Below are 27,171 nucleotides of genomic sequence, written 5' to 3'. Positions count from 1 at the left end.
CCGACATCCCACAGCCAGAGCCTCCTACAACGCCACGGAGGCGGCAGTAGCAGGATTGCAGCAGCAGCCGGGGTCGCAGTAGCAGGAGTAGCAGCATCGAGATAGCAAGGCAGAGAAGCAAATCCACCACAACAACCATGAAAACATAAAAACCGCAACGGGCACTAAGGCCACGAAACTTTGATTGACAACAAACGCCGTACCGTGGTCATCGAATAGTGAGGCAGTAAGTACGAGCCCCGAATCCCTAGTACGTACCAGCCCCTAAGCCCCACCTCCTCCCCTCCGCACTCGCACCATGGGGTCGCGTGGGGCCCCTCTCGCTCGTCTTTCCTACACACCCTACCTCACCCCTACCCCTGCACACCCTACCTCACCCCTACCCCTGCACACCCTAGCTCACCCCTACCCCTGCACACCCTACCTCACCCCTACCCCTGCACACCCTACCTCACCCCTACCCCTGCACACCCTACCTCACCCCTACCACTGCACACCCACCTGAATTACTTCATCGGTCAGTTCATGCACCAGCCAGCCGTGCACCACTTCCGGTAACATCTGTAGCCGTGCTTGGGGCCGTGTGGGGCAGGGCACGGCGGAACAGAACGAGGCATGGCAGGGCAGTCGCACAATGCTGCTGAGTACATGTGTCTAATAAGGAGGAGGAGCACGGGTTGTGAACCCGTGGCCCCCTACACGTGAATAGGGTGACGGCATTCAGTCCAAGTACAGCAAATCGGCAAGCACACAGCACACAACTCAAAGCACACAGCACAGCACATAGGATATAGCACGTCATGAAAGCCGTCAAGTAACAACACAACGCAATCCTTTTGGCGTGGGAGCGACCGACGGCGGCGGGGCGGGGCACCGCTACCTTCCATCGCCGTCTGTTGTGAAGTTCTGATCTGTTCTGAAGTTCGAAATTATCATCGCACCTGCAACGAGCGACGAAGTTGACCCAAATGAAACGATGTGATGGTCAACCCGGGAACACCAAAGTCTCGCTCATGCAGCTGCTGCTGGAGTATCAGTGCCGGCGCCGTGAAGCCCGCCGGCGGTAGCGGCGGCTGTAGTGCCGGTGCCGGTGCCGGTGCCGCTGCCGCCGCTGCCTCTGCCGCCGGCAAGTCAGGTAGTAGTGGCGCTGCCCCCGGCACCCACCAGCCCGCAAGAGAGACTTCCCTGGCTACTGCAGCCGGCAGTTCGGGTTGTGTGCTCTTGAGCTCCTTGGGGGTTGCGGGTGACGTAGCAGGAGAGGATGCACCGGTTTCATTTCGATTTACCCATTTAACTATTCTAAGGGTGGGTGGAGTGCGTGCTGGGAGGTCCTCCATCATGGATGGTGTGCTTCCTCCGGGGGCGATTGGCGAGTTGGTGAGTGGGTCGGTTGTGGGGTGATCGAGAAGATGCTTGAGGGGCGGGTCCATGATGATCAGCAGCAGCCGCTATGCCGGTACTGGCGAAGGGATCTGCGGAGTAGCTACGTTGTATGTGCATGCGGGTGTGCACGTGTGCATGTCTGTGTGTGTGTGTGTGTATTAGTGACTTCGCCGCAAGGAGAAAGGTTTTAGACAAACCACAGGCGGATGTCAGCGGAGAAGTCAGCCGGGAATCAGGCGCCTTGTGTGTATGTATGTATGTTCATATTATGCGTTGCATATCGATCCAGGCCTGGCACTGGCCAGGGTCACCTAACCGTACCCCAACGGGAACGACCGCCGAAAAGGAAGGTCGCGCATATCGTATGTGGGCGTGTCGCTTTTGAGCCTAGCTGTAATTTACGCAAGAGATTTTTAATAATGCCCAGGCTGGATTGGGCGAGAACGAAAACGTTGTAGAGAGACCGCCGTCAAGCATGTGTGCTGCTATTGCTCCTGTTGCTGCTGCTGCTGCTGCTGCAACTGCTGTTGCCAATGCATGTCGCTGTGCCTCTGCCTACCTAGGTTCTTTCATTCTCCTTCCTTCCTTCCTTCCTTTATTGTTCAATGTTTTTGCTTTTTTCCGTTTTTCCTTCAAATTAGCTCACGAGGTGTACATGTGCGCGGCCGCGGTAGCGCTGAAGGACCTCCGACAGCAGGGGTATCCGCGCCCGGGCGAACGCCGGACCGAACCAGCTGCCTGCATCCAGCTGGTGCAGCTCCCCCCAGGCGGCCTCGGCCACTGCACCCCGAGCCCCTGGCGTCGTACGGCCTAGCTGCTCGTCATGAAGTATGACAACGATGCCGTCCGCGGTCAGCTGGCAGTCCTGGGCGGGTTGCGAGGTTGTACGGTGTCGGCGGAAGTTCGGGGTCTTTAAAGATGGTTGCGATGGGGGCTGGTCTTGGTTGATAAAAAACGAAGGATGGCGGGGCGCGCAGGCTTTCCAGGATTCCGTGCTGTTTCCGAGGAGTTTTGCGCGTTGTCGCAAACCGAACGACCGTGAAGCCAGCAGCGGGAGGAGTTTTGGATCCAAAGTATTGTTTTCATGAAGCGGTAATCATTGTGTTCGAGGCATGGAATTGGCGCTCGCATCCAAGGTCCAATTGCTATGAAGCGAATTAGGTATGGCTCCCTCACCGTCTCGAAATGGGGGAACCCGGCATCAAGGGCGGAATCGAAAGACGCAAGTGTGTTCTCCGGGGCACATGCACTGTTTCCACGATGCGCCACGAGCACGAATCCTTGAGTTTCCAACATACTCTACGCGGACGCGCACCTACGCTCCTGGCTCCTTCTGCCAGCGAGGTAGATGAATTATGGGATAATGTGTGAGCCCTCGATGCCAGTACACATGAAGCCGCTCCCCCTTCAGCTGAGAGGCTGCTGTCAGCTCCTAACCGACATCGTACTCCGCATGAATGCTAAAAGGCTTATGCAAACAATAAAGATGACCGAGTGTTGTTTACGGTTGTAAATTTACTGAGAGTAGGTCAGCCTGTGAGTAGGCCAAATTTGGGTCGCGTATTCCTTTTCGTGAAGACCGGGACCTAGCCAGGCGAAGGGGAACACAAAGTACCGCTATGTCGCATCCACCTCCCGGTTATCCAGGAGGTAAGATGTTGCTTCAGCCGCGGTGATTATCGCTGTGGGCGTCATGGCCATGCTTATCGTTGAAGGGCACTTCACCTGTTGCTGTTGTTTCATTTACCTTCTAAATCGGCTTAAGCTGCGAGGTTGAAACCTGTGTGGTTGCTATAATGTAGCAACAACTGACGCGCACTTAGGACCTGTTGCAAGCAACCTTTGTATGACATGGAATGCGTAGCCAGAGTCCTGGGCTTGAAACGTATTTGACCGTCAGATCACTCTTTCCGTTCCCTCAGGTCCTCCTCCTCCTGGGTATCCACCTCCCGCGGGTTACGGTAAGGAAACGTTGCGATAATTTACACAGTCTACTTTACATCATTCATGCGACACACCTTCGCCAAAATCCATTCCGGAGAAGCCGTGACACACAACCAGCCCAGAAATTCACTATTATGTTTATCGTGCAACCTCCTTATACTGCAGGCTACCCACCCCCCCAGCCAGGCTACCCACCCCAACCAGGCTACCCGCCCCAGCCAGGCTACCCTCCCCAGCCTGGATATCCCCCTCACCCGGGCTACCCACCACCAGGTGCGCCCTCAGCCGCTGTTATAAGCCTTTCCCTTCTCACAGCCATCCATCCTTCCCTGTCCCCCTCACCATAATCTCCCCAATCCTTCCCTATCCGATACTCCCTTCTCCACAGCAGGCTACCCCCCTGCCCCCGGCGGGTACCCAACCCACCCCGCGGGCTACCCGCCGGCCCCGGGAGCCTACCCGCCGCCTCATGGCGCCTACCCCCCGGCAGCCTATCCGGCCCCACGTAGGTCCCGATGGCAACACGAAACAGCACATCCATCCACTCTTAGACCACCTAGGATGGTTTTGTTTCCTGGGGGAAGTGCCCCCGCGTCATCATTCCACTTGGCACCCTTTTTTTGGGGTGTAACAGCTGGCCCTCATCCATCACGTCTTGGTTAGTTGCCGGGTTATATTTCCGTGTAGACGCTGCGTGCCCTGGGTGGCAGAAGCCACACCGGGATGGGGGCAGCAAAGAAGTCCGTGCAGGAGGGGAGACATGCGGGGTAAGGGCCGTAAAGAAGAAGAAGAAGCGCGGGAAGATGGGTTTTTGATCAAGTTTCCGCCGCTTGCTGCTGTGTTACGACCCTGCTGCCGCGCAGACGGATACCACGGTGGCTACCCTGCTCACCCGCCACCTATGGCGGTCCACGGTGCCGTGTACGGCCACCACATGAAGCACAAGGGCCACAAGTTCAAGGGCGGTAAGGGATATGGCTACTATGGCAAGCACAAGAAGCACAAGGGTTTTGGAAAGTTTGGAAAGTTTAAGTGGTAAGCTCCCCATCAGGGGCAGGGAGCAGGTTGTGTGGTTTGGCTCTTGAAGAAAGCTTGGGGGCATTGGGTGACGGATTGGATTGGTATGTGCGCGTGTGTGTGCATAGGTGTATGTGTATGTGTGTGTGTGTGGAGTTATGAACGGCATGGTGGCACGGTGACCTGTATAATACGAAAGACGAGTTGCAGGCGGGGAACGGAGCTTATGGTTGTGGGGTTTATAAGAGTGTTGTTGTGATGTTGGTGCGTGTTGGAAACGATCAAACGGTTGCAGGAGCGACCGACAGATCGTCACCATCCGATATGTGACGGGCCGATTGTACCTGTTCCTCTTCTCGTTTATTGCTTTTTTATGACGGGACAATTGTGACGACGATGACGATGGCGCTATGATACAAATCAGCAAGTCGTTGGCAACTAAGCACATTAAGCTCGTTGAGGATGTTTTTGGAGTTTATGGACATCACGGGGGGGTGGCTGCCTGGCGGGCGTTCGAAAGCTGCTTTTTGTTAGCAGGCCGGAAGGTTGTGCACCCCAGGTAGGAATTGGAATGCGGGGGCCAGGCCTTAAGTGGCCGCGGCTTTTGGGCAGGAATGTGCTCGGGGGCGATTTCTTAGCAGCAGATTGCGCCCCCCCGCCCCCTGGGAAAGCCGGTCGACCATGGTAATCCGTCGCCACGTGGCCACTTCAAGCCACGATCGCCTGTCGACAGCTGCAAGCTGCATTTGTTTGTTTGTTTGTTTATCTTCAGACCAGCATGCTGCCATGTTTGGACGGAGAGCGTGTTGCAGGATGTGTATTATGCGGGGCAGTTTCAACCCGCCTCATCTAGATGCGTGCTTTCCGCACAGCCGATATGTACTACTACGCAGCCTCATGTGAAAAGTGCAGCGTCAGGAGCAGCGCACCTTAGACGCGGGGAGAGGGGGAGTGTTGGTCACTAGGGCTCGCTTTGCTGTGCATAGCAATGTGACGTGTTATCGTTTGCCTACACGTCTCTGCACGCTTATCCTCCTTCTTCATCTGCTGCTTGTTGCTGCTGTGCTACACTTGATTGCTCTTTACGCTGCGACTACTGCCTGTTTAACACGTGCGGCGATAAATATGCTGGTAAGAAAGTATGACTTCTGGCTCTAGAAGGCTTCGCATCCGCCAATGGAGTCTGTGTTGCTGCTCTTTTAATTACATGTTTTGCCAGTCATATGAATAACCAAGGCCAAGGCCACGAACGACCGCAGCATAGGCCTTGGTTTGCGATCGTCTTGCTTGTGCTGCAATCGTCCTTGGAGCCTGCATTTGCGTATATCCCTTCATGTTGCATTATATATTGGTAATAAAAACTTTAAACCGAGAGACGGTGCCATCCAGTTGAAACGTTAGGTGACCCGTGTCGAGCATCAACAAAGAAAGGATGCGAAAGCCCTTAAGGACGGAGAGATACGGGCGGGGATGGTAGGTCTCGGCTGGGAAGACGTAAAAGATGCCAGACCTTGAGGCACCCGAGGATTCGAAAAAAATGACCTTACTGCACATCTTCCTGCAAAACCTTGCCAAAAAACACGGAGTCGATCGACTGTACGTCGCGACGTACATACAACCATGCTATTGCGACAGAATCGCTACACAGACCACCAAAACTCTTGCGTCATCCGGACGCATACGTGGCACGAAGCACAGTAACACGTCTACGGAACACACAGAGTGGAGAATTCCCGAATCCATCACACCCTCGCTACACCTGAAACACATTGAAGTACTGCAATCCCACACGTGAGATGGCCGTCCTTTGGGCCCTTGTATGTGTGTGTGTGTGTGAAAAAGCTTCTCTAATATAGGCCAAGGGAAAAAAAGTCCCAGAAGCACATACAGGAGTTCGAGGAAATGCATGCACAAGAATGCTTGCAAGTCGTGTGTTCGTACCATCATGCTTAAGCACGCAGGTTGCTTGTGTGCGCCAGCCGATTGCAGCTACGGCTACTAATATGTGATCACAGCAGCTCCTTAGTCGTGATGCGATCCACCCACTTCACCGACAGCTCCGAAGATTTGAAGTACAACGACTTACGCCAGGCGCCTGGTGCGGTGACCCCCCACTGGACTGGAGGTCCCCAAAACGCCATGTCGTCTGCCGTGTGCCCTGCCGCTGCAGCTGCTGTCTCGGCTGGCGGCCTGCTTCCACCTGTTGGAGACCTCCGGGAGCTTGGCTCCACCATGAAACGTCGTGTGATCGTCACCTGAAGCCACACATATACATATGGTTTTCGGCAGGAAGGGGGTTTATTAACGTATTAATGGGCAGTGGTCCCCCCCCGTTTCCATCTCCCCCCATGTTGAGATCCCCTTACCCAGGGCCCTGCAGGGGGCAGCTGCAGGGGGCAGCTGCAGGGGGGTGGATGTAGAAAGACGCCGCGTTCGAGATGCTGTCAACCTCTGCAGAGGCCGTGCCATGTCACCTTGGAAAATCCAGGTGGTGCACAACCTACTTCTGCCATTTTCACTCCGAGTAGCCGCCATGCTCAGGTGCAGCAGCAACAACAGCAACTACTGTAATAAATAGCATTAACGGAAACCATCCTTTTGAAAAGTGTACAGACGCAGCCAAGGCTGCAGCAGCGGTACCTATCATCGCCTTAGCGCGCACGGCTCATGTGCCTGTGCTTGTAATAACAACCGCTAGTAGCCTTCTGTAGCCCGGGTTGCTTAAAGCTACCTGGGGCGGTAGCGACCCCGGGATGGTTGACGTTCGCAGCCCGGATGGGACTTACGGGCGGCCTCGTGGCTGCTGTGAGCGGGTGCAGCTTCATTCATAACGTGCGTATCAGACAAGTTTACCGTACAAAGATGGCGAATTTAAGTAACGTTTATTTATAATTATTTTATTTTGTTGAGGACAGCAGGGCTAACGGATGATGGTATACGGACTGCAACTCACCAGGCCGTCCACGTCAGCAATGCGCCCTGGTAGGGGCTCCAAAGAAACCACCATCTGTCAACAAGGGACAGGAACAAGAACGAGAAAAAAAGAACCCCGCAGAGAAGAGATGAGTTTCAGCAGAGCCGGGACCGGGTGGTTTAGGGAGTAACGGCCCTGACTGACGCAACGGTTGCAGTTGCAGGACAGTTGCTGTGCAGTTGCGGTGAGCGGTTGCGGTGGGCGGCGGGCAGTTGATGAGGCTGGCATAAGAGTAGCTGGACAGGGCCTTGCGTCTTCCCTCCACACCACACCAGCTAAGGCATCTCCTCTGGGCCATAAAGCCATGGGCCGGTCTGCCATCTGGCATAAGCTAAGCAGTTCGTTCCGGAGGCGGCCAGTAACAAGAGCAGCAATGGCAAAACTGTCCTTATTCCTCGTTTGAACCCCGCGGTGCGCCATCGTCCGCCACCCGACCGGATCCGCTCCGCCCCGGTGTGTTGCTGCAGCCGCTCCCGGGGTTGGGGGTTGGGGCTCCTCGCAGCGCGGACTTATCCAAATCGGGGACTTCTTATAAGACTCAGCTCGTTATAAAACTCAGTTTTCAGGGTTTTATGGAACCAAAAAAGGGATGAACTTAAGGGGGTTGGCTCAAACTTCGGGATAGAAAATATCTTTAATAAGAAGAAACTATGAACCTTCAACCCCCAACCCATGGCTAACCCAAGATGCCGACGCGGCGCTGTGCACACAAAGACCACACCACCACGTCACGCCACGTCACGCCAAGAGGTGCCCCCGCACGTTTGCGCGGTGCTCCAGGGATTTCAGCCAGGGTCTGTCGTCGGGCACGTCGTCGTACACCCCCGCAACGACACAGTACGGCATCTGTGCAGGAGGAAAAGGCGGGCCAGCGTCAGGGGGTGCGGGTCATGTGCGACATGTGTAGAGCTGTGCCGTGTCGATAATATCAAATACTGGTCGATGTGGCCCGGGTGGATGCGGGTTGTGTGCAATGCCCAAAGCGCAATAACACATACATCGCCTCCTCCTCATGCCCCACCCCGATCGGGCCATGAGGGGACTTGCGGGCTTTTGCCCCACCTGCTGCTGCTGCTGCTGCTGACGTGACAAGTTGGGGCACGCAGGCAATTCAGGAGCCACCCCGCCGCAGCCGGAACAGCAGTAGTGGAGAAAAGCAGACCATTCCTGGCTGTTCTGGCGCAAGCATGCCAGCGCCTGGGGGCAGCAAAAGCGGCACAAGGACATCAGCACCAAAAGTTCTGTCCAGCTGTACACCCTTCGCGCGATTGCACCGCTGTACCATTATCATCGCTCGCCTCCTCCTCCTCCTCCTCCTCCTCCTCATCCTCCTCATCATCATCGTTGCCAAAATCATCTCATCATCTTCATCATTGCCAAAATCATCCCGCTCGTCCTCCTCCCAGTGGTGCGGTCACCATGCCCGCTGGCGCCTCCGGCTGGCGGAACTTCACCGCGGGGGCCCCCCCCGCCCCGCACAGATCCCCAAGCTATTCGCCGCAGCAGCCGCCCCGTGAAGAGCCCCATCCAGAGTCCTCACGTCAGTCAGTTCCTCCCCAGTCCACAGCCAAAAGATGATGGCAAGTGGACAATCTAAGGGTGTGAAGTACCTTGGCCACGGAAGCGCACGACCCGGCCCAGGCGCCAGGCCTTCACATACAGCTCATAGCATCATACACACACACATACATACACACACATACATACACACATACATACACATACATACACACACACATACACACACATACACACACATACACACACATACACACGCACACACACACAATCAGACAGCAGTTCGGCACCCCAGGCCCATCCCTTGACACTGGCACACAACCCAAAGCAAGTAAGACACGGGAGGCGCCCAACCCCACGGAGCAGTGACAGATGGAGCGATCTCGTCCATCATACGACGTCTTAATTAACTGTACGGTACAATTCACAGGAAGCATGTTCAAGGAAGCGGCCCTCCAGATGCAGCACAGCATAGCATAGCACAGCACACACCGTACCGTGAGGGAATCCAGGATGACCGCCACACCAGTCGGCGCCATTGCTGCCGGTGGAAGCACCCGCTCGACCGCTTGGCGTATGGCGCCGTACAGCTGTTGCAAGGCGCTACTGCTGCTGCTGCTGCTACTGCTGCCTCCGCAATGGCTGCTGCTGCCTTTACTTCTTTCAGTTGAGTGGTCCGCTGTCAGAGGTCCTTGCGCGGGGGATGATGCCCCATGCCCAGTGTCCGTTGCTCGAGCTGCAACACCCAGCGGCGCCAGGGGGGCCTCCAGTACGACAAGGTGTCCGGATTGCTCGTACGGCTGGAGAGCCAGCCCCTGATGGCAGGGCAGCAGAATACGACGATGACGCGGATGCAAATCAGGATGGGGGACTTGGGATGTCAACAGGTGGTGTGGAGCGTCCTGTACGGCGAAAGTCTAAGAGCGGCCTATTCTTCCTGGATTGGCCCAGATAAAGATTCCTCTTTAAAGCTGCGAGTTATTACATGTTTTCCGCACACACACACACACACACACAAGTGCGGGCGACGTTCGTGAAAGCTGGGGATAAGGGCTATGGGCGGGAACCCCCCTGGAGAGTTCATCGAGGAAGCGGATCGGCTGCGGCTCTCTTTCCTGGTACGTAAATCCCCTGCCTGCCGATGCTTTAGGAAATGCGGGGGAAACATGATGTGGGGTAGAAGCGTTTTGGCGGGAAATAAGGAACGCCTGGACCGCTTGGCACCCTAGCGTTGCGAGTACATGGTTTTGGGGCATCCGGATCATGGTTGAGGACTTCGGTGTGTGAGAGTTGCTAGGTAAAGATGAGGCAGTGTTAGCGTAGATACCAGCTGCCCATCTCACCGTTTTCTTCAGTGCGTACTGGTACCGTTCGAAGGATTGCTCTGCTGTAACCAGGACCACCTGAATTCGGCCGCATGAACCAGGCAAAGGAGAACAGGACGCCTTGACTTCCATTCAAAAGACACAGGGTGTGATTGGCAAGCGATGAAACCGCATAGGGATATTTCTTCTTCCACGACCCAGACGTACGCCACGAGCGTGGTCGAAAGGGGAGGGCGCCGCAGCCGCCATGCGGGGCACGCTTTACGAATTCATTCGACATTTGTTCTTTTTCATATGCAGCTATCATGCCAGGCCTGCCTTCAAGGTGACTAGTCGTTGCATGTGACTGTGTTACCGCGTGAGGGAGCGAATGCCTGTCGTTGGCCAGCGTACCGTGTATCCATGCTGCAACAAACCTCGAAGGGATTGCTGTAGAATAAATGAATTTGGAAGACCCAGAGAGCTCCTCACAAGCGTGAGACCGGTGCAACCCTGAAACCAATCTACACCCTCCTCGGCCTTGTTAAGCTCCATGGGCATAAAAAATGATAACCATATTAAAAGCCTGTTCGGCAGCAGCGTCGGGTAATGACAGAAACAGTCCGACAATATCAGTGGCGTACGGCATGTTACCGAGTCGCATGCAAGCCGAAAGGGCAAATGAAATGCCCAGCTACCCATTCTAGGGGGCGTGGACGCAGTGATAAGGTACACTTACATCAATTATCTTTACCACGTCCGTGTTTTTACCCGAAGCCTGTTCCTGTCTGACTCTTGCTTGTTTGAACGGTTTACCACAACTTATGGTTGCCAGTAAAATCAAGAAGATGTTGTGATGATTACCAGCATATTTTGCAAGCAGTGGCTAGGCGCCCTCCATGGACACACAGCTCAAATCACAGTCTCGCCCTCATTTATTGGATTGAAAAGCTTGCACTGTGACAATTGTAGCAATTGATACAGGAAGCATAGCCTCCAATCATTTTGCCTTCTTTTGAGGGGGCGCCTTGGGGCGGCCATGGATGAGCGGATAGGCGCAGCCAATCTCTAGCAGGGACTGCCGACAGAGAATTAAAAAAATGACGCAGAGTAGGGGCAACATTCTTGGGGCTCTGCCATGGACGGAGTCCGGAGCCTCTTCAGCCCTTGCAGCTGAAGCCGTCTACTGTCTGGTTTCTGCTGGAACAATCCTATTCAATAAACATGCACTTTCAACATACCAATTTCCGGCGCCAAATGCTCTTCTGACGGTCCAGTTTGGAATCGCTGTTTTGCTTTTGAAGATACTGGACTTCGTGGGCATTCTTCACTTGGAGCCTATGCGATGGGAAGTCATTAAGATGTGGATTCCGGTCAATGTCATATTCGTGCTGATGAATGCCTCAGGTGAGCGTCTCGCGGTTCCGGGTTTCACTCGTACGTCTCCTGCCGTTGGACGCATCCAACAGCGTTCATGGGACGAGGGAGACAGAGTGCAATTCGAGGAAAGTGGCTAGGGCCGGGAAGAGTTCTGGCCCCTACGGCCATATGTGGTCATAACCCGGCCATAGGCCAGTCGTCCCTGCTGTGGCCGCTGGATCTCCACCCAATGCAAAACCGGCCTACATGTCCCTTTCCAAACCGAGGGCTTCACATCCCTAGCTCTATCGCGTCCGCCACCTTCCTCCCGTCTGGAAAAACTATTGTCAACCGCAAAACCCAACCGCAAAACACACACAACCCCCTCCCTTCCCCCCCAGGCTTCTACGCGCTCATGTCCGTGTCTGCGGGCATGTTCACGGTCCTTAAAAACCTCTCCAACCTTTTGACGATTTTGGGAGATTGGTACTTTTTCGATAAGACCTACTCCTGGCAGGTACGTGCTGGCAGGCGGGTTGCTGCGCTGGGGGGTTTAAGCGGCCGGTTTAAGGTAATACCTGCAGCCGGGCCAGCTCGGTGCGGGTGCTTTGCCACACGAGGAAGCCGCCCAGGGCTGTGTGCGGTCTGTGCTGCAGCAGGGCCAAGTGGAGGAGGTGGAGGAGGAGGAATTTCGGGGCGCGGAAGCCTGCACGGATGATTCCCGGCATGGAAAGATGCAGCCTGGGACCTGCAACAGCAAGGGCGGGGGGAAAATGGGTGGCAGGGGGGGAAGAAGGAGCCGGGGGAGCCTCTCGGCCAGAGGTCCGCGTCATGGCATCCACAAGGCGCAATTCCATTCATGTGCGCCATTCCCTCGAGGTTTATATGCTCCGAGGGGTCTCGATACAGGGCTCAAAAGATCCCGCCCGCCACAACACCGTGCATGCCAAACCCCACTCCACGCCATACCCCAGCACACCTCACCGAAACGTCGTGGCCCTTTAATAACCAACACACGCAGGTATGGGCCTGCCTGGGCCTGATGATTCTGTCCGCTGCGATGGGGGGCTGGACGGACTTGTCCTTCTCTCCCTCGGGCTATGCTTGGCAGCTGGTGAACTGCGTCTTCACAGCGGCATACAGCTTGCACCTCTCCTCCGTCGTACGCGCCGTCAGCACCCCGTCGAATAGCTCGCAATACGACGGCGGGCCCTATCCGCACGGAACCGGCGGCGGTGGTGGTGTCGTCGTCGGCGGAGGCGGCGGCGGGGCAGGATCCGGGAGCATATCGAGCTCTCCGGCCGCCGCCACCGCCAGCAGCGGCGGCGCCGGCCCCGGCGCCGGCGGGCATCGTCTTGGACACGGCGGGGGCGAGGGGCACTCGCACCCTCATCCGCACCCGCACTCGCACCCTCATCCGCACACGCATTCGCACGGCCACGTGCTCGTGGCGGGGCACACGCCAAGACGACGGCTGAGCGAGCTCAGCATGGTTTACTACAACAACGTGCTGTCGGTTCCGCTGCTGATGCTGCTCTCCGTTGCGTTTGGCGAGCCGGCGCGGCTCCGAAACTACGCACTTTTGCGCGACCCGGAATTCAACCTGGTCGTGCTTATGGGTGCGTTGCTAGGCTTTGGCGTTTCCTTTGCGAGTATCTGGTGCATGAGCCGAACTTCCGCTACGATCTACAGTCTAACAGGCTCCATGAATAAGGTGGTGGTGGCGGTAGCGGGCATGTGGTACTTTGCGGAGCCTGCCAGCGCGACAAATGTACTGTCCATCGCCATGGGGCTGTTGGCGGGATTCCTCTTTGTGTTTGCCAAGTCAGCGCCAGCGCCCGGCAGGAGCCCGACCGTCAACCCGGAGACGCAGGCGCTGGTGGCTGCGGCAGTGGAGGGCGCGGCCAGTGGTGGAGCAGGGGAGAAGACGCTCGTCATCAACGTGTCGGGCTCTGCAGGTGTACGGGAGCTGACGTCACGAAGTACGGCATCTGGGACGAGCGTCTCTAGAAATACCAATGTGAATATGACGGTCGGATCCCCGCCGGGAAATATCGTTTAAGAGGCGTTGGGGCACGGAGGAGGCGGCGGCGGCGATGAGGTCCACCACAGTCGCTGCCCAGGACGCCTCCAGGTTTCGGTGTTATGATCCCCAAGATCCAAAAAGATGCACGCCAAGGGTTGTTTTTGGGTGAGGGATGTTGGGCGCGGATATACCGACAGCTTCATGGGGAACGGGGACTATGCCATTGCGCAGGCCTGCTAGGTGGAAAGTTGGTGGTGGATGCGGCGGCTGGGGCTGCTGGGGCTGCTGGGGCTCAGGGGGCCCGGACAGGTTGCTCGCTGTAGGGTACGTGGGCGCAAGACGGGACTGCAGTGCCGTTGTTCGCGTGTCGCTGTTGTTGATGATGGTCGTGGTGGTCATGGTGGTGGTGTCACAACGTTACTGCGGGTTGGACGTGTGTGCGGCATTTTTGCGGCATGTGTGTGAATATGGACTGGCTCCGTGTTGTTGGAAAACAAAAGGGGGAAAGGGTCGAGAGTTATGGAGTTGACGACGGAGGTACCCGGCGGCCTTGTGGTTCTTCTTTTGCTGGTGCTGATGGGCCGAAGCTGGCCCTTTTGTCACATTGCGGCAAACCGTCACATCTTCTCTCCCCGTGTGCGTTTGTCGGTGTCATGTCTCTCGTGAACACGCTTCTTTGCCAGCTTGCCTGTTCTGTTCGTGCTTTGTACGGCGGTTGTTGTGTCATGACGAGATGGGTCCAGTGAGGAGGCGTCCGCGGGGCCCCCCTCTCTCACTTTGTAAAGGCTATCTTGCTGGTTAGAAGCTGCTGGGGCTGGTGTTGCTTACGTTGCTGTAGCTGTTGGGCGGCTGGATTTTGAGATGGCGTGTGTGTGTGTGCATCATGGCGCCGTGTTCATCACATGCTGGCTGTGCGTTGCGGCATGGGGGTTGCTGCTGGGGCTGCTGCTGCTGGGGCTGGGGCTGCTGGGCGCATCTCCGCGAATGGGAAGGAGGGAGGGGCAAGCGAGAGAGGGAGGGGTGGTGGAGTGTAAGAGCGCGGGCGCCGCGAAGTAGTCCGCAGCAAGTGGGTGGATGGATGGATGGTTGTTTCCTCCTTATGGGGGCCTACCTCTGGTATCAGCATCGTCTATCTCTGGTATCAGCATCACTCGTCTGTGGTTCGTCTTCCCCCTCAATGAGTTCTCCGAAGCGCCCAGGATACTACGTTTCAACAGATTGGGTAGACAGATTGGGTTACGTCGGTCTAAGGTCACAAACAAGGGAGAGGGACGTTCGGGTGTTCTGAACCGCGAGGTGCGATTGATGTGCAGGTCAGTTTAGGATGGAAGAACATCGCTGGTGTGCCGGTATGTCTGCTTATGTATGTATGTATGTGTGTCTGTGGTTTTCTCTGCGCTCGCTCGCTCGTCACGCGGTTTTGCTGGTTGGTTGCCTGCAGCTTAGCTAAATCTAAAGAGAAAGGGGGGCGCAACGGCCGTCGGGGGGGCGGAGGGGCGCGAGTTAGGAACGTGCGAGCGGGGTCCTTAGCGCGGCGTGTTTGCGTGTTTTGCCTCTTACGTCTGTACGGATGTACGTCTGTACTACGTGTTTGTCAATGTTGCAGTGTTTGTGACTTGGATCAGCAGGCGGCTGCCGCGGGGTCCCCTCGTCCGGCATGCGGTGAGGCGTCGCTGCCCAGGAAATGACAACTACTGAGGTTTGGGCAACAGTTGCACATGTGCACGACTCAGGATGCGCGCCACGTGATTTGGGTCGCTTGTTTCGGTGCACAGTTTTCAGTTATACGGTTTTCGGTTTCCCGTATTTTGCTGGCATCAGCGCGTTTTGGATAGACAGGCAGACAGATAGCGCAGGACAGATGGCGGGGCCTTGCGAACAGGAAGGAGGAGGAGGGCTGTGCTGGCAGGCAGGTGCAACGTGGGTATGTGGCGCGCCAGTGTGGATGTGACAGTCGTGCATGTGACAGTTATCGGGACTCGTCTCCTCGGTTTCCTTTCGGACCAGTTACCGCGCCTGCTCCCTTTTACCGTGTGCGGGGTGGAGCCCTGTGCCGTGTATGTATGTATGTATGTGTATGTACATGTATGTGTGTGCGCGTGTGCACCCCTAGGGTTCTTGGGATGATGGCGTGTTGGGCCGGGCCATTGAGTTACACCTGACCTACTGCGACTGCTGCTGCCACTTGGTGGTGTTCCTGGCGCGTGCTTCATTCCCCGACGTGCCGCCGCCACTACTGCGAGTTGGAAAGGCACACCCGCAGTTGTTGCTAGGGTCGGAAGTGCAAGGAAGCGGAAGCGGGATACAGTATAGCGCTTGGGCTGAGATCTTTGGGGTCGCTGAAGTGCGAGTGCTCGGGGCTCGGGCCTGCAGCGTCCACGTGGTGGTGGGGGAGGGAGGAGGTGTCAGGCGGTGAAGGGACGCAGGTGGTTCACGGAGGGGAGAAGAGGGGGCAAAGGAAGATGTAAGGTGATGTGGGTTCTTCGGGAATGGCGGGGGACATTGTAGACAGCTTTTGAGCTAGCTCGCCGCCAAGGCTACAGGCCGATAGGAGATGGAAGGAAAAGAGTCTTAAGTAGGAAGGGGAGAGAGTGGACGACAGGGAGTTTGACATTCGTCCGTCTGTCTGTCCGAATCTGGGCGGTCAGTCGGGAGGTTGTGCGCCTGTAGAGCTGCCAGGTTGATCTGTGCGATACACCGAGCACATGTGATGTGGCCACATGTGATGTGGGCAATACGGCGCGAGGTATTATTGCACTAGGGGGTACCGGCGAGTGCCCCTCTGCCTGCCCGCTTTTGCCCGTCTGTCTGTCTGTCCGTCTGGTACTATGAATCTCTTGAATTCTTTCAAGTGCAGGTACAGCGAGGACCGCAATGATGCGGACGGGAGGGTTGGAGAGCGGTCAGGATGCGGTGGAGGGTTGGAAACAGGATATATCCGATAGGAAAGAGTAGGATGGATATGTGGACCACCCCCAGGGTAAGGGCGGCAGAGCGCCCAGGACGGCGGCAAATTTGGAAGGGTCGATGCCAGCCCACCACGGATGAGGATGGTGGAGGGGAGGGGATATGCGAGGTGTGAGGCTCCAGGATAGAAAATGTGTGTGTGTGTGTGTGTGTGTAGGATGTATCCAACCGACAGGATGTGTGCCCGACCTTCCCCCCCGGATGTGAGGATGGGACACCGCTCTGCAACCCTCCGTGCAGATAGAACCAGCTGATAACCCGCCTTCCCCAGGACGGAGGCTCCGGTCTTTCCTTGCATGGGCCGCGCAGGTGCATGATCCCGTTCCCCATCATCCCGCGAAATCTTTTGTAGTTTGCTTTGCAGGTCACAACGCTGAAGATGGGAACATAGACTGTCGAAGCAGAGACTTCGGCTCTTACAGGGTGGGCTTCGAGTTGATATGACCCGATAAGCAACAACTTTTTTCCGTAGCCAGGCCATGTACATACAGCCAACAAGCGTACAGCGTTGGGACGCTTTGGAGCTTCCAGGGAAGTTTGGTTGGTTGGCGAAATCTCGCACATTTAGGTAGCACGTGGCAGAGGTGTATATGGTTAAGGGGATTTAAAGTGTGCTGCTATGGCAATTGTAATCATTTCCGCTTAAGAGTAGGAAATTTTCACACACCATAGCTGCCGAATTAGGAAACGAATGAAGTGCTAGGAAAGCGAAGTCAGGCGCGCGCGCTTGAAACCGGCGAGTATGAAACGACAGGGAAAACGTTGGGCGGGCGGCCTCGCCTTCTCCCTCCCTAAAAGCGACCAAACAGGACATAAGACTGTTTTGGCGGTCTATCCGTCCTTCTGGAGCGGACCGAACGGGACTCAAAGGAAATTTGGAAAAGCAAATTAATTGCTTGACCAAATGCGTGACTATCACGGTGATAATGCCATGCGACCATTTCGGCTTGGCTGCGCACACACTGCGGCTCCTTCTCTTTTTGCCTTATAGCAAGCTACAGGTACCGGCCCATTCGTAGTTTGTGTTAGCTTTGTCTGGTAGCTGGATAATCGCATTGTACTTCGTTTCTTGCGCTCGCCTACCAGACGGTACTTGCGACAGCTCGCATCCATCCATCCATCAGCGCCTCGCATGCGGTATTTTTGCATTGCACGCTGGTGAAATCTTGCAACCTCGTGCCATTACAATTTGTCCACCTATAAAAATGAAAAAGTCGTCAACAAATTACATCCCGTACTAGTCGAGCGGCATGCGCGAAAATACGAGAGCCGTTCACATGTCCGACTAGATAATGGACGAACCCAGGTCTGTTGTATGAGTAATTGCAATGCTGGTAAACCTGACTTCTTCAACCGGCCATAAACAAAACAACCTAAACTGCCTGTAAAAGCGAGTATGATGTGTTATATAGCTTTCACCACCTTATGGTTCTGAAAGGTTGGATGTCCTCCAAGGACGCCGATACTGCGCGCGGATTTGCGCGAGCAGCATGCTGCACGCTCCGCTTGCCACTCGCATCCCGAAACTCGGGATGGCCTAAATTTCCATCTTTTTTGATACCTTCAACGAAAAGCATCCCTGCGCCCACCCTTTGCCCTTCCGCCCGCCGCTGCTGATGCCTTTCTGCCTTCCAGGCTGTGCCGCTCTTCCAGCTCTGTCCTGTCCTCCCTAACACTTTAGTCCAACACAAAACACGCGAAACGAACTTCCCTAGCCTCATGTTCGCCCAACGTGTACAGCCTAAAATACTACAAGCCACATGTCGTACGTTTTCAAGGCGCAGAATCGGTCTAACAGCTCCCAGCAGGCCGCACCTCCCAGGCTCCTACGGTCTCACGCCTGGCCTAACATGGCATATTGCATTAGGCTATTGCGAACGGGTCTTGCTGCGTTGATCAGGTTGAGCCCCAGACCCCGCAACGCCGCGAACCCGGGTGCTTGGACCTGCGGGGGAGAATGGGGTGCCGTAGCTCGGAAAATCGGGTTTTAGGGATTGACCACCCATGTACGGCATTGATCGAGTAGATGGAGCCAATGGATTGACGAACGACGGACGACGGACGACGGGCGGCTTTAGGATTGGCGTGTGGGGATGTGCGGGTTTTAGCTGGTCGCCCAACGGGCTTGGGAGCAGGTAACGGGTCTTCCTCCATTGGGACCGTAGGTGTGCTCGGGCGGTACGGCGGTACGGCAACGAGTTTGCTGTCAAACAGCATTCATTTTTTTGTCTGTATCTATACACATTATCGTAACATCTAGAAGGCGGACGTGGCACCAGCGGCAGACGGTTTCGTGTCCCAAGCCAACGAGCAAGAACCTCAATATACAGAAAAAAGGACAGTGGCTGCGAAAACTCGAATGATGAATTCAATATATAACCATCACGCGCTACGGCAAAAACAATCCACCTGTAATGTAAATCCTAAAGCGATCGTCCAGCCATCCCATCAGTCGTGTTTTGAACTCTTAAGTCTCTAAAACCGAAAAACTAAACAAACTTTGGTTTGGGGAGATTTGTTTGTAAAGTTTAAAAAGAACGCAGCTTCCCAACGCCTGCTGCGAAACCTAAAAAGGCCTCTGGCAACCAGAGGCGTCAAGAAAACCTGTCCCCAAATTCCCGAACGTATCCCGCAAAGTAGCCATTTGTGCGTCAGTTCCCTCACCTCGAATGCGCGCTTGATTCCGTCCAATGCCGCCGTCATCGTCAGTACGGCACGCCGACGCGGCACCTCGTAATCTTCGTACAGCATCCGAGCGTCCCCTGGGTCGGTACCCGTCTCCACGGCGGCCGCAAGCGCTTCCACCAGTACGCGTGCATCTCCGAAACCAAGATTGACGCCCTGTCCCGCCAGAGGGTGTACGGCATGTGCCGCATCACCCACTAGCGCCAGCCGGGGGAGGGTATACCTGAGGGGGTTTGGGTTGCACACAGCACATGCCGTACAAACGCAAAGAGGGAAGGGGGACGGGGGGGAGATGACGATGTACTGACTGTGGAAGTCCGCACAACGTTATTGGTGGTGTACGTTTTGTGAATGGAAATCACGGAAATTTTCATCCCGTCATTGGCCTCCCCCCCCCAACGCCACAAAGCAGCATCAAGTGATCTCGGGAAACGAACTGGAGACGAGCAACCAGCCTGCCGTACCTTCCGGCCTGTTTCAGCTGCAGAGGAAAGGAGCGCGGTGGGGCGCCAGCCCAGCCCAGAACCAGTGGTGGATCCTGAAAGTCGTCCGACCTGCTGGATCCGGATCCAAGATCAGATCCAGATCCAGGGGCAGTTAAGGAACCGAAAAGTGGTCCCAGACGCTCCAGAGAGGCCGTGATAGGGCCCAGCAAGGATGTCGTCAACGTGGTTCCGGAGCTGGAGGGTGTGGGCGGGTCGCGTAGCGCCTGCATGTATGTGTGTTTATGTGTGGATATGTAATTTATGTGGGCGGGGGGGGGGGAAAGACGGTTAGGTAGAAACGGAGAAAACGGATGACGGTTGAGCCACGAATAGAGAGCCTCTTCATCGCAAAGTTGTGCGTCAGAAAGTCGGCGGGTCGTCCCCTACACACGTCCTCAAGGGGCGAACTAGGGCTTTAACGCTGTTCCTGAGGTATTGCGATCCCGCCATCATGCGTTCCAGTTTCCCCCCTGTCAAGCTTTTTGAAAGAGGAACATGCTTACGGACGAACACACATACACACACGCGCGCGCACAGGGGGTGCGACTGTGCGTTGACGCCAGGGGGGGGCCCCACTGCTCCCACTGTTCCGTAGTCGCAGCTTGTCCATCATCGTTATGTAACTTTGCACCCCCTCCTCCTCCTTCTCCCCCACCCCCACCCCCACCCCCTTCCCGTCCTAGCAGGAGGAGGACGAGGAGGACGAGGAGGATACTGCCACGTAGTTTACCAACACAACACACACACGCACAAACACGCACACACACACACTCACACACACACTCACACACACACACACGCACTGCCTCCCCCCAAACTTCAACGCACGATGCCCACATCCACACCTTGTTGACAGCGGCGGCGAACTCCCCCGGGCTCATGGCCTCCAGCGCCGCCGCCGTCCCGGGGGTTGTGCTCCACACGATGTTGCTGTAGCCGGCCCGCACCGGCAGTAGCGCCAACGGGCCCGTGGGAAGAAAGCGCTGCCAGGCTGTAGCGGAGGGCTCTGTATGACAGGGTTTTAGGGGGGAAAAGCAGCGGCAAAACACACACAAAAAACACATAGTCACGAGGATGACTACGGGGTTGGCGGTGACCCTCCGGGGTCAGTCCCCTCCTCCCCGGCCCAATTCCCACCCTCCCACACCGAAACACACCCGCCGTGGACACGGTCGCCACGAGGCCTCGCTGGCCGTACCCCCGGCCCCACGTGCGCAGACCCGCCATCTGCCGTACACGGCTGGCGGCGCCGTCGGCAGCGACGACCAGCCGGGTCGTTAGCACTCGCCCGTCACCGAGCTCGACTTCCGCCAGCCCGTGCTGCTGCTGCTGCTGCTGCTGATGATGATGATGTGGCGGCGGCGGCGGCGGCGGCGACGGTGGTGGTGCATCGCGTGCGTCGCGGCCGCTGCCGCGGCCACCTCCGCCGCCACTGCTGGCATTGCTTTCAGCACCGCCGCCGGCGCCCACCGCCGCCGCCGGCCGCTGCAGTGCTTGCGGGATGCGGCCATCCGGCGGCGGCAGTCGCAGTTGCCGCACCTCCGCCGGCCATATGAACTCCGACCGACTGCCGCCGCGCTCCACCGCGGCCAGCAGAGCTGCCTGTGTGGTGGGTGCTTGGCGTGATTGGCCGTGATTGGCAAGAACTTAGGGGTTGATGAGGGCCTTGACGGCAAGACAATCCAGAAGACAGACTGGATCCAGATCCAGATCCAGATCATCCGTGCTAGAGGTCGTGTGTTACAGGCGCAGGTGCATGTGCGGGGAGATGCGGTGGGGTACGACGAACCACTGGCGAATTCGTGTGTTTGTGTGGCGCGGGAACACGTGCGGTCCAGGGGTGTGTGTGCGGTGTGTGTGTGTGTGTGTGTGTGTGTGAATACAAGGCCTAGGCGGCGTACATGCGTATGCATACATACATACATACATACTTATAGCACAGCCGTACGAGGCATGTACGAGGCACAGTCCGGCCTTACCTACCTGCAGCAACGTGTTTTCCGCCACAATACCCATCCACTCCGTGCCGGTGTCTCTTGAGTCCCATCGGATGTAGCCGGAGCTGGACGAGTCCCACACCTGTACGGCTCGCCGTACAACATGTAACCGACAAGAAGAGGATCGAGAAATAAGGGCTATACTAGGGACTCACGGGGTCAGGACAGTCAGTCATTTTCACACCCAAGCGAAGGATGTGCCCAGGCAGTACAAAAACTTTTGGCCTCGTTTGGATTTAGTCTGCATATGTACGGCTTTTGCGTACGGAAATTTCCGTTTATACCCCCATGCGCCGTACCGCACGTACCTGCATGTGCGCGAAGGCCGCTGATGCGGGCGGGGCGATGTGCTCCCACGCGCCCGCGCTGCGCAGCACCGTGATGCTCGCCGGAGTGACGGTGCTAACGCGCATGTCGGGCACGGGAGGCGGACTGAAGCGCGTCGGCTGCGGCTGCAGGTATGCGTACGGCAGTACGGCAAATGTACGGCGAGTTACGGTGCAGCAGTTGAACAGTGAGGCCGATAATGAAACGTTCAGGCAATTTTGCCAGATCATAAATAAGAGGTGTGCAAGGGAGATATTGCCATCCGGGGAGGAGGGGAGGAGGAGGAGGAGGAGGGCCCGGTCGCAAATCCCGGAATCCCGTCTCCGGCTTCCGGGAAATTAATGATGAGGTAGTTGGCGGTAGTTGCTGGTAGTTGCAGGTCGTTGCTGGTTAGCCGTTGGTCGAGCGTATACACCTAGGTATGCGGGGTACACCTTGCTTTGCCATACGTGTTCCGTGGCACACAGCAGAGGTGTCGGTCACTTCAAAGATGTCGAGGTCGAGGGGTGCAGGGCTGGAAGGGGCCCGGGGTGCCCCGGGGTTATCGCGGGCGTGTGGGTTTTGAGGGCGTGTGGATCGTCCAGATTGCCCCCGTGGGGGTTTGCGTGTCCATGGGGCTTCGGAGATCTCGGGGTTTGAGACACTGTCTGTGACGCTGTCTGTCGTACGTACGTGTCGTACGCTCGTACCTTGACATCCAGCACGGCTACGCGCAGCCGTGAGGTCAGGCGGTTGGCTCCTGTGGGTGAGAGGAAATTGGTACGACACGACAACGAATTTAAGAGTTACAATCCTTTGCCGGGGGGGGAGGATGACAGTTAGGGATTGGGGGCAGGCGGGTTTACAAGGGCGGGATGGGAAGGTGGGGACTTCGGAGCCGATTTGCTCCGGGGGAGGACGCGGAGATGCTCGTTTCGGAGCTGAAAGCAGCTCACCAAGCAGTGCTGCCACAGCGGCTCCCACCATGCCGCCCCCGACGATAACGACATCATAACTGTCGTCCTTGGGAAGGGATGCGCTGGAGATGGTGCCGGTGGTGCTGGTGCCGCTACTGGTGCTGATGCCGCACAGCGCGCGGGCCACTAGGCCGGAGCAAATCCGGCTGCCGCCGGATCCAGCGCTATAAAATTTAAGTAACGAAAACATGTTGCGAGATAGGCTTTTCATGGCAGGGTCGGCCGGAAGCGATGTACTGGCTAGTTGCGTTGGTACGTTACCAATCCACCATCCTGTTGTGTGGAATCATCTACAAATAGTAACAGTTCCTTATAAATTGATTAGCATATGTTGTGCTGTGCCAAGGCGCTTTGTGTCTCCTAGGGCTAGCAACTGTAATAACGAAGCCTGTGGTTACCTTTGCTACGCTGGCCATGCGATACACTAGCTGGCATTTATGCACAACTGGAAAGGCTTGACATTCCTATAAAATTGATGTCGTGGATTCCTTTCCTAGAAACGGCTTGGTAACGTACAAAACGGAGCCCTCCATAATATCAGCCAAGTTCGCGCCACTGAATGGACGTGTTCTTGTAGTTATCTAGCGGTTCAGCAATGCCTTACTACGTTGTCGGACGAGATTGGCCCGATAGGTTTTACCCCACCAACGCCAAATGGCCAGAACCCAACCAGTGGAGCTACTTGCCGGAGGACCGCACAAAGGGTTTCCATGCATCAATAGAAGAAGTAAAGCGTGCCGTCGATTTGGAAAAGCAGGAGGCTGCCCGTCGTGAGTCGCGGAAGCTGAAGAAGCATCTCTTCGCTGCCATCGTGCGGGTACGCACCACGGTCTTGGACATGTGGAGGACCCCCTATTGTTTTAGTCTCTACATTATTTGGTGTTAAAATTGCGGGGGACCATGCCAAGTCCACACGATGGAACTAGGGCAAGCACCCACCTGAAACGTACGATAACAAACATGACTAATTTTGCCATCCTTGCAACTTTGAAATCTCTCTCCGCATGACATATTTATCATAATCTCTCGCCTCGTCGATAAAAGACCACCACAAAGCTCGCAAGCATTGTCGACCTCGATACTCTGTCCTCGGAATCCTAATTTCTGCTCTGCCAGAAAGACATCGAGGCAGTACGACAGCTCGTCAGGCGCACACCGCTCCTGCTGCAGCGCCACACAAGCTACGGTGCCACACCTCTGGGCCTTGCATCAGCGGTTGGAGGTGAGCCGCCGCCAGTCTGCAGGACTCTCCCTTCGTTGTCACACAGCTTCGCAATGCGCACCCAACCAAAATCAAAGCAAAGCCACACACCCACATTGCCATCTTACCAATATCCGAATTCTGTACCCATCCACTGAGCTACGTAACCTCCAACCTCCAACCGCCAACTGCCAACTGCCAACTGTCAATCCCGCCAGATGAAGCCATCGTGGCATTTCTGTTGGACGAGGGTTGCAGCGTTACGGAGGGGGATCGTGTGGGAGCTACTCCCCTCATGGCGGCTGCAGCCCGGGGTCACACACATGTGCGTGTGTGCGTGTGTGTTTTGAGGCTGTTTTTGTACGGCATGTGGACGGGATGAGGTGCACGAGTTTGGTACGGAATGTGTCTGGCCGATGGGCAAAAATCATTATGAAGTTGAAAAAGGAGGGAACGGAGTGTCCTTGGGGGGGGTTGTACGGCGCCGTGTGCCGGCGGGTGTATGGCGTGTGGGGATTACCCCCTTCTCCCCCGCCCCCTACTCCCCCCTCGCACAGATATGCCAGCAGCTCCTGAACAGCAAGCAGGGGGGCAACCACGGTCGGGCCTACCTGCTACGTCAGCGCACCCGGGTGGCGGGGGAGGTGGCGGTGCACGCGGCGGCCAAGGGCGGCCATCTGGATACGCTGAGGGCGCTGCTGGAGGCGGCTACAGCCGCCGGGGCTACAGCCGCCGGGGCTACAGCCGCTGACGGCGGTCCTGACGCCGGGGCTACAGCCGCCGGGGCTACAGCCGCCGGGGCTACAGCCGCCGGGGCTACAGATGCCGGGGCTACAGCTGCAGGGGCTACAGCTGCTGACGGCGGTCCTGACGCCGGGGTGGGGGCTCTGGATCGCGAGGGCCGGGACTGCTTCATGATGGCGGCCGCGAATGTGAGCTTTGTGAGGTCCTTTCGTTTGGGGGCTGGTTTCGGGGCCAGAGGTTGGTCGTGTGTGTGGTGTGAGGAGGGGAGGGGTAAACGAGTGAAAGGGGCATTTGGCGCTTAAGGTAGTTCGTACACAGTCGTACACCGCCGGTTGGCAGTTGGACACATTACGAATGCCTGGCCTGGAAACTGGTTTTGCCGCAAGCATGTACGAGCCGTACAGTACGGCACTCCATGTGACCGTCTTGACGACCAGATCAGATTCACACCTAGTCCAGGTCTGCCTAAATCTGCGCAGCAGCTCCGAAGTTGAAGATATCGGAAAAAAGCAGTTGCCCTTGCTGTCCTTACCTTCCCAGTCGAACTCCCTTCAATTCCCATTGGGGTCATATCCATTCTTAATTAAGTATTCCATTACCGTTGCCCGTAGGACCGACCCAACGTCATGTCGTACCTGCTCCAGAACCATGGCGTCTCCGCAGCCAGGGCTGATAGCCTAGGCCGTACGGCACTAATGCATGCCGCAGCAGCAGGTGCCGTACAAGCCGTACAGCTATTATTATCGTTGCAGCCTTCCCTGGAGTTGACCCAGACGGACCATCAGGGTTACGGCCCGCTGCATCACGCGTGTCTGGGGGGAAGCCTGGAAGTGGTGGAGGTGGGTGTGATAATCACATTGCCGTACAGCCCGTCCGTGATGCCGTTTTGTCTTTCTTTTTCTGAGGGCCGGGACGGGAGGGGCCCGGTTTTGTTCTATGGGGCTGGGGTGTTGAGGCGGGGAGGTTGGGAATCATTGGAGGTCACCCTGTCAGAGCTCCCGGATACTTTTACCGACCGTACGAAAGCGGTTATCCATGCCGTACCGTACATCGTACACGCATTTCTGTTTCCTGTCCCGTTAGGTTGTGTGTCCCAATCTGTGTGTTGTTTTTGCTCATTTTGTGGACCGCCCACTCCCCCGCCCACTCCCCCTCCCACTCCCCCTCCCGCCGCCCACCGGCGACACCGGGTCCCAGGCCCTGTCGCAGCGCGGTGTGGCACTGGCGGCCCGGGACCCGGCCTCTCTGGTGCTGCTGCGGCTGTCGTGCAGGTCGGGACATGGGGCCCTGGTGGACTGGATGCTTGGTGTGGCGTCGTGGGGTGAGAGCGGGGACACCGGGGGGGGGGGGGGGAGGGTTTTAGGGTTTTTGGGGGGGCTTGGGGGAAATGGGGGAATGGGGTTTCTTTGTAGGCCAATGTACGGCCATTCGGGGGATTCAATGGACCGGTGGATCCCGACATCCCAAATGCCGTACGGTTCCACGACACCCCCGGTGGGTCCACGGACCCCGTACGGCACACTCCTGGACGAATTGTGATCTCGGTGGACACACGTGTGCGTGTGTCTGTCTGTCTGTCTGTCTGTCTGTCTGTGTGTCTGTGTTTTTGGTTTTGGGGCGCAGGTCTTTTGGAGCTGGTGGCAGACGGCGGCGACAACCCCGTCTTCGCTGCCGTACGCGGTGGCAGCATCCCAGTATTGGATGTACTGCTCAAGTACGGCGCACGAATCGAATGCCGTGATCACCGGTGGGTCTGGGGGTTTGGATGGGTTCGCGGGGCGGGACTGGGTGACATACACACGAGTTTCCGTACATAATGGTTGGTTGGAGGTTGCCGTCCCTGGGTTTCTTGGTTTCGGGGCAATGGTGGGTTTGGGGTGCCTGTTGTACGGAAAGCATACCAGCTGGATTTCGCAGTACTTCCGTACGTAGCCCGTCGTACGCATATTTGTGTACACCTACAAACTGAGGCGTACATTAATCATGAGACGTGCACATTGTGCGACGTTAACATGGGAATTTGAACAGCTCACCGCGAGTCCAAGGCTCCCGCAGGAACTTACCGCTTACCAGTTGATTATTTTGGGAACGCCTCTACTCTACTCTACTCTGCTATTGACTTACAGCAGATGAGCGTGTTGCTCCTCCTTCTACTCCTTCTCCTTCTTCTCCTTCAAAACACACATTACGCGAGAAGGACGAGTGGTTTCCCAAAACTGTAAACAGGAAAACGCTGAGGGGGCTCAGCTCCCGGGGGCCGACCCAGATGCCAGGTCCCACCCCC

General features: G+C 56.6%; 6 protein-coding genes across 6 annotated transcripts in view; 3 read left to right on the top strand and 3 right to left on the bottom strand.

The window, feature by feature from the left end:
* Positions 1–501: 501 nt before the first annotated feature.
* On the bottom strand, positions 502–2,679 carry VOLCADRAFT_97214 (uncharacterized protein; the record flags this gene model as incomplete). The annotated part of the gene is made up of 4 exons (XM_002956158.1): positions 502–561; positions 942–1,229; positions 2,030–2,248; positions 2,560–2,679. Coding segments are annotated over 4 exons (687 nt in total), but the record flags the coding sequence as incomplete, so codon positions are not given.
* Positions 2,680–2,908: 229 nt separating this feature from the next.
* Positions 2,909–4,514, top strand: VOLCADRAFT_109350 (uncharacterized protein). Its single transcript, XM_002956201.1, has 5 exons — positions 2,909–3,033; positions 3,306–3,344; positions 3,493–3,600; positions 3,719–3,832; positions 4,191–4,514. Exons 1-5 carry the CDS (start codon positions 3,003–3,005, stop codon positions 4,364–4,366), a joined length of 468 nt encoding a protein of 155 aa, XP_002956247.1. The 5' UTR covers positions 2,909–3,002; the 3' UTR covers positions 4,367–4,514.
* Positions 4,515–5,873: 1,359 nt separating this feature from the next.
* On the bottom strand, positions 5,874–10,708 carry VOLCADRAFT_107139 (uncharacterized protein). The gene is made up of 9 exons (XM_002956157.1): positions 10,555–10,708; positions 10,180–10,239; positions 9,334–9,651; positions 8,381–8,515; positions 8,081–8,164; positions 7,298–7,351; positions 7,131–7,147; positions 6,711–6,744; positions 5,874–6,599 (listed from the first exon to the last, which is right to left on the bottom strand). The coding sequence occupies exons 1-9, from the start codon at positions 10,699–10,701 to the stop codon at positions 6,354–6,356; spliced, it is 1,095 nt and encodes a 364-aa protein (XP_002956203.1). The 5' UTR covers positions 10,702–10,708; the 3' UTR covers positions 5,874–6,353.
* A 532-nt stretch (positions 10,709–11,240) lies between these two features.
* On the top strand, positions 11,241–13,561 carry VOLCADRAFT_66734 (uncharacterized protein; the record flags this gene model as incomplete). Its single annotated transcript, XM_002956200.1, has 4 exons — positions 11,241–11,547; positions 11,901–12,016; positions 12,521–12,681; positions 12,967–13,561. The coding sequence occupies 4 exons, from the start codon at positions 11,241–11,243 to the stop codon at positions 13,559–13,561; spliced, it is 1,179 nt and encodes a 392-aa protein (XP_002956246.1).
* A 5,592-nt stretch (positions 13,562–19,153) lies between these two features.
* On the bottom strand, positions 19,154–22,979 carry VOLCADRAFT_42415 (uncharacterized protein; the record flags this gene model as incomplete). Its single annotated transcript, XM_002956156.1, has 9 exons — positions 19,154–19,400; positions 19,642–19,802; positions 20,508–20,668; positions 20,820–20,997; positions 21,133–21,264; positions 21,646–21,741; positions 21,968–22,111; positions 22,676–22,725; positions 22,922–22,979. Coding segments are annotated over 9 exons (1,227 nt in total), but the record flags the coding sequence as incomplete, so codon positions are not given.
* Positions 22,980–23,537: 558 nt separating this feature from the next.
* The window catches only part of VOLCADRAFT_97209 (uncharacterized protein), a gene marked incomplete at both ends in the record, with an annotated part of 4,284 nt that continues 650 nt past the window's right edge, over positions 23,538–27,171 (top strand). The window contains 7 exons of the mRNA XM_002956199.1: positions 23,538–23,759; positions 24,113–24,164; positions 24,362–24,468; positions 24,701–25,075; positions 25,499–25,726; positions 26,085–26,208; positions 26,511–26,634. Of these exons, the coding sequence (XP_002956245.1) occupies positions 23,538–23,759; positions 24,113–24,164; positions 24,362–24,468; positions 24,701–25,075; positions 25,499–25,726; positions 26,085–26,208; positions 26,511–26,634 (1,232 nt within the window). The remainder of the gene's footprint in view (positions 23,760–24,112; positions 24,165–24,361; positions 24,469–24,700; positions 25,076–25,498; positions 25,727–26,084; positions 26,209–26,510; positions 26,635–27,171) is intronic.

Source organism: Volvox carteri, assembly GCF_000143455.1.
Source record: "Volvox carteri f. nagariensis unplaced genomic scaffold VOLCAscaffold_58, whole genome shotgun sequence".
NCBI classification, from domain to species: Eukaryota; Viridiplantae; Chlorophyta; class Chlorophyceae; order Chlamydomonadales; family Volvocaceae; genus Volvox; species Volvox carteri.
The sequence above is the reverse complement of the archived record's forward strand: the minus strand, read 5'-3'. Positions and strand labels throughout refer to the sequence as shown.